This window comes from Terrapene carolina, unplaced genomic scaffold (assembly GCF_002925995.2).
Source record: "Terrapene carolina triunguis isolate 2854851 unplaced genomic scaffold, T_m_triunguis-2.0 Scaffold67, whole genome shotgun sequence".
Taxonomy (NCBI): Eukaryota; Metazoa; Chordata; order Testudines; family Emydidae; genus Terrapene; species Terrapene triunguis.
In genome coordinates this window covers 18,312,058-18,318,192 of record NW_020664418.1, presented here as the reverse complement: position 1 = coordinate 18,318,192, position 6,135 = coordinate 18,312,058, and the positions used below count along the sequence as shown (strand labels likewise).

Here is a 6,135-nt window from a genome sequence, read left to right as displayed (position 1 = left end):
CAGGCCAATGATAGACGTCAACATCTGTCTGGTCCTCCAGGAGTTTTATCATCTGCTTCTGTACCTGTGTCTTTTCCTGGCTATCCAGCCTCAGGCTTTCATTAATTGTTGCCCTCCACACTCTTGTTTCGCTACGTGCTGCATCTGTTGACTGCAATACTTCGCAAAACATATCCTCCTTACTCCTCCTGGGTTGCCCCCTTATCTGATGGAGGTGCACTGCTGGTGTGGAGGAGTATGTTCTCAAGGGCACATCTGCAGAAGGCAAAGAAACAATGAGTGCGCTCAGAGTCATGAATCACAAAAGTTATACACACCTCTCTCACTGTCCCTGGGCTAGCACACAGGTTGCTGAGAGTCCCAATTATGGTGAGTTCGCTGGGGGTGGGGGTGGGCAAGGGGCAAAGGGGAAGAAGGGACAAAGGGTGGTTACTATAAGTGGCTAGGGAGCTTATTCTGAATATTGGTACCCTTTTCCATAAGCTAGGGTAATCGAATCCAACATCTCACTCCTAAAGGTAACGCAGGATGCAAGGGAGCATCTCCTGCATGCATGTGGCTTCAGACCAGCTCCATATGCTGCTCGCCTGTGTGCCGCTCTGGTCCCTGCAGAAATAATTGCCAGGTGGTGCAGCAACGTTTCCTACAGTGGAGGAAGAAACAAGGCAGCTCTCCCAAGGAACCTTCGGCAGAGGATTGCAGAATACCTACAGAAAAGTTTCCTAGAGATCGTTATGGAGGATTCCAGAGACATCCCCGTGTACATTAACAAACTTTTCTGCTGTGGCCCCACTGCGTAGATGGACAGGCTCTGTTGTTAATTTCTGTCCCTTATCCCTCCTCTACCACATAATAAAGTGCATGAGAACTCAATCTCCTCTTACCATGTAGTATCAAAGCAAAATGAGCACTTACCGGAGCTGGAGTGCTGGGACTGGCTAGACCCCTCAGGAGTGGTAATGAGGTCCTGACTCATTGCATCACCAGACGACCCAGCAATGTACTCCCCATCGTCATCCAGCTCCACATCCTCTCCAGCACTTCCTCATTGGGGTTGAGTCCGGTGGCCGCTGCCTCCAGTCCCCCAGAAGTATCGATGGGGCTCTTGGCGGTGGAGGTGGGGTTGCCGCCAAGGATGGCATGCAGCTCCTTATAGAAGCGGCATGTTTTTGGCACCACACCAAAGCAACGGTTGGCCTCCTTTGCCTTCTGATATGCTTGCCTCAGCCTCTTGATTTTAGCATGACACTGCTGCATGTCCCTTCCATGCCTCTTCTTCTGCATGCCACTAGCAATCAGCTCGTAGGTATCAAAATTCCTACGGCTGGTGCGAAGGTGCAACTGCAGAGCCTCCTCTCCCCATATATTTAGCAGATCCAACAGCTCCGGTGTGCTCCACGCAGGAGCGTGTCTGCTGCGTAAAGCTGGCGTGATCAGCTGGGAACAGGCTGTGTGAACTGTGCATGCTGAGCAACAGGAAGAGGAATTTCAAAAATTCCTGGGCTTTAAAAGGGGAGAGGGGTGCATACCTGTGTACCTTCAGGGCAGCAGAGTTCAAACTGCTGACCAGAGCAGTCATGATAAGCATCATGAGACACCTCCTGGAAGCCAATTAGGGCAACATAACCAAGTGAGGTGTCTACACTGACGCTGTGTCACTCTAACTATGTCGCAAAAAGCTCTATGCCACTTGTGGAGGTGACTTTATTATGTCAGTATAGCAGGGGAGTTGTATCGGACAGAGGAGCACTTCAGTGTGTACACCTCCTGTCTTTTGTCGACAAAAGCTGACTTTTGTTGACAAAACTGTATATGGACAAGATGTAAGTCAATGGTGCAATGTTATTAAAATGCTGGTATACTGTTCAACATGCAATGCATAGTAACCATATATACAATGGCTATTCATCTGCAAATAAGCTATCTGACACTGTTTCAAACATCCTAGCAGATTTGCTAATTGAGAAGTTTAAAAGTCTAAATTTATAAATGCTGAATAAACCCTGTAAACAGTTGAAAACACACAAACAAAAACCCCCACTCATTCTTGTATTTGCTTTATTTTCTCCGCATAAGGAACCCTGCACAGGCAATTCAAATTAAAACAAAATAAATATAGGACTATTCATGTAAAACTGTCCTTGCTAATGAACAATTATACACAATGTACAACTCTTCATGTTCACTGGGAGGGCTTACAAATGTACCATTCCCAACAAAAAATGCACCAAAATGGCTCCATGCAAAATTATCAAAAGTGACCAAAATATGGAAAAAACTTACTGACTGCACTTTTTGGGGGTTTTTTGCCCTTTTTTTTTAAACAATCACCAAAAAATAAAAACATCTAATTTGTTGTTACATTTTGAGTAACTAAAATGTGGCCACTGCTTATTAATGTCTGTTTATGCTTCTAAAACATCTATGGTTACCATAAAATTGTGTCAACATTGAATTGGACTTAGGGCACTATTTGTAATAAAAGGAAGATGATTTTGTTCACAGAAAGTTAATAATCTGTGTCCGAGCCCTCTGCATTGTCCACATTGCGCGAGAGCATGTAATTGTCCATATCTATAGACCTGCAATTATTGATTGCATACCGCAAACGCTCTGCCATGATTAGTTGACTGGAGTACGGTGGAAGCCTCAGTTGAAAGAAACAAGTCTGTGAGGTAGGCAAGCTGTCATAAGGCTGTGGAAACAGATAAAAAGTAGGACATGGTTAAAACTGCAAAGGAAATTAAAAGGTGTAGCAAATTCAGTATTTTTCCCTGCCCAAAAAATAACTTTAAAAAAAAGCACCCCTCTCTCATCCACAATAAGCTCTCATTAATCAAGCCAACAAGCAGTAAAGAATTCCTCTTAACAAAAAGACAAGACTAGTACCATCTTACATTTTTATAAATTTTTTCAGCTCAAAATAATTAAAACACCACCACTACCATCCACCCAATAAATGATTTCAACCACCAATGACATGCATCTATTTTAAGAGTGGAACTTCCAGGTGTTTGTCTACTGCAATATATTAAATAATAATTTAGACCAAGCAGTAAAAATTTTGTATCCAATTGAAACTACAGGAGGCATGCAGGTAGACATATTACAATTATCCTAAATTAAAAAGTAAAGAAAATACCTTTTAAATACAAGATCAATTTCTGTTTAGAAAATAACTTCTTAAAGTGCAGAACTTAATTATTAGGAGCAGCAAAATATTATCAGTTTCTACTTGCTATCTAGCTTTCAAATTATCATGAATATCCCTTTCAAGGTTCTTTTCATATTATGATAATACGGAGGAGTGTTCCAATTGTAACGTGAATACTTAATTTTCATGAAGCTATAGCCATAAGGTAGCTTTAAACACAGTTAAATTTGTTCTAAATCTTAAGAAATAGCTGCAGTCAGTTTTCAACCAATGCATTAGAAGCCAGTGAGCTGCAACTGTATTTCTTGGGGTAGTGTCTGAACCTAGTGGGTTTCCACATGGGTAAGAGGGTGATATTTGGTGGCAATTGACATGCCAACAGTTTCAGCAGCTTCATTTCTATTTTCCATTTTCCCAAGTCATTCTATAATGTAGTATATTGAGAACGCTGTCATAGAGACGGAACAAGACTTCATTAAGGTTGGGTTTTTTTTTTATCTTTAAATACTAAATCAGAAAATGTATTGTAGTAGGAAATTACTGTAGATTAAATACGGTGCAATAATTCACACTGTGTTGTTTAGACACCAGCCTGAACTCCACCTAATAATTACATTTACACTTTATATGTTCAAAGTGCTGAGTGAACTACAATATAATTCACGCAATGTTAGGCACTATTATATAATTAAATCCTATGGCTCTAGGAGTCAGAAGTCCACTCCATAATGCACAGTGCCTCTGGGCTTAATGTTAGTGAAATTTAGCGCTTTTTGCCAAAGGATTGATTAAAGTGGACAGAAATGAACAACATATTAAGAAAATAGCATCTTACCCTATCAACCTTCATTATTTGGAATCGCTGAGAGATATCAGCAGTGTTTGCTGGCAATCGAGATCTTCCTGACACAAACCTCATGAAAAGGACTCTTTCCTCATTTGAAAACTCTTCGAGGGTGTGCCAGAACCACTGAACTAACTGATGCTGTTCATCAACCTCTCTGTACCGCACAACTTTCTTCAGGACCTCAACTGAGATTTCTGGCATTCCACAAACCATCTGTTCCAATTGCTTAGCCGTCAGAAGAGACAACAAGGGAACTGGAACAATCCAAGACATTCCTTCTCTCACAGCAGCCACCTTTAACCCAAAAAGAATAGTTACTAAAAGAGTCATTACACTTATTTCGGATCCTTAGCACACAATCCGTATACAAAGATAAGACTTTGAGAATGAATACACATGTGGATGAACAGGCTAAGACAGGGGTCAGCAACCTATGGCACGCGTGCCAAAGACAGCACACAAGCTGATTTTCAGTGGTACTCTGCTGCTGGCCTCGGGGGCTCTGCTGCTGCCCTGGGGTACTGGTCTGGGGTTCTGTCCACTGGCCCCCTGCCAGCCGGGGTCCCGGCCGCCAGCCCCGCTCAGCCCGTTGCTGGTCTGGGGTTCCGGCCATAAGCCCCTTGCCAGCCGGGGTCCCGGCCGTCGGCCCCGCTCAGCCCGCTGCTGACCTGGATGGACAGAACCCCAGGCCGGCAACGGACTGAGCGGGGCCAGCAGCCGGGACCCCAGCTGGCAGGGGCCAGCGGACAGAACCTCGGGCCGGGAGTGGGCTGAGCGGCTCAGCTCGCTGCCAGTCTGGGGTTCTGTCTGCTGGCCCCTGTAAATGTAAAATGTATTATTGGCACGTGAAACCTTAAATTACAGTGAATAAATGAAGACCTGGCACACCAATTCTGAAAGGTTGCTGACCCCTGGGTTAAGGGTACAGTTTAAGTCATCACCTAAATACAAAAAACCACGTAGTAATGCATATGGCTCCCTTCAAAGGATAATATTCCCCCTCAAAAATTGTTGACTTGTTGCAGAGAATTATCTTTCACCAAAATGATTTTATAGTACTTTCATGCTAAGAAAAGACCTCAATAAAATCATCTAAAAAAGTGGAAGAGTTATCAACACAGAGGAGCATCTGCTAAACCAAAAACTTTGTTGTCAGCATACTGCTAGGACTGGAATGAAACCATGTTTAAAAAAAAAAGGTCTATCTTTGATCTGAAAGACTTAAGGTCTTGGGGTTAATACTGAGAGGGCTACTGCCCTAAAGTGGAACAGCCATGTGACCTTGTGTGCATCTATCTTTGGAGAAAGAGGAAAATTAGTTCCCTAGTGTAATGTTGCTGTATTAAGATACAAGGCTCCCATTTGATTTACATAATGCTACTGTATAAGTGACAAAATAGCATTTCAGCTGATGATACAAAGGTATTTACATAGATTACTACATACTTTTTCAATCCACTTATTAAAAAGTGTTTACAGTTACTATTCAAAAGCAGGTAAGGTAAATATTAAGTAAAAATATAGCCACCATCCATTAATAAGTTAAACAAATATTATTGCTTCCCAATGACATGTGCCAGATTATGTGCTACTGTAAATGCAGGGTTAAAGGTGCTCAGCTTTCTGTGTGATCCCCGTTTTGTTTCCCAGTCAATTTAATGATCTCAATGGAGCAATTCTGATGAATATAAAGCAAGTCCTCAGTTTTTCAGTACTCTTGTGGTCTTTCTTGACATTCTAGACAGCTGGGTAACAGCCGATATGTGAATCAGATTTAATTTAAAAATGACTCGCAAATTATTTGAAAAAACACAGAGGAAAAATCCAATAAATGTGTAAACCAAAATCTTTGTTATTTTTGGCATACTGTGATGGTCACCATCCAATTAACAAAATAGGTAGAGTTCAGTGAGATTCTCACCTGACGGTCAATTTCATGAAGTCTGTACTCAATTGCCCTCTCCACATATTCTTTCCTGTTTGAAAAGGTAAGTGGGATACTGTTCCCACCAGGAATTATGGGAACCATTTTACCATCAGCACTTTGTCCGACAAAGGAATCTAGAGGAATCATCTATTAACAGAAAAGAAAAAGTATTGTGCAGGATAAGATATTTGGGTAAAGTATTGAATT

General features: G+C 42.0%; 1 protein-coding gene across 7 annotated transcripts in view; it reads right to left on the bottom strand.

Annotated features, from left to right (window-relative positions):
* Window positions 1-2,041: 2,041 nt before the first annotated feature.
* The window catches only part of HERC1 (HECT and RLD domain containing E3 ubiquitin protein ligase family member 1), a 214,087-nt gene continuing 209,993 nt past the window's right edge, over window positions 2,042-6,135 (bottom strand). For all 7 annotated transcript variants that reach the window (XM_026648236.2, XM_026648237.2, XM_026648242.2 and 4 more), the window contains exons 76-78: window positions 5,923-6,075; window positions 3,990-4,295; window positions 2,042-2,695 (exon numbers count right to left, since the gene is read on the bottom strand). In XM_026648236.2, coding sequence (XP_026504021.1) covers window positions 2,510-2,695; window positions 3,990-4,295; window positions 5,923-6,075 — 645 coding nt within the window. In that variant the 3' untranslated portion in view covers window positions 2,042-2,509. The remainder of the gene's footprint in view (window positions 2,696-3,989; window positions 4,296-5,922; window positions 6,076-6,135) is intronic.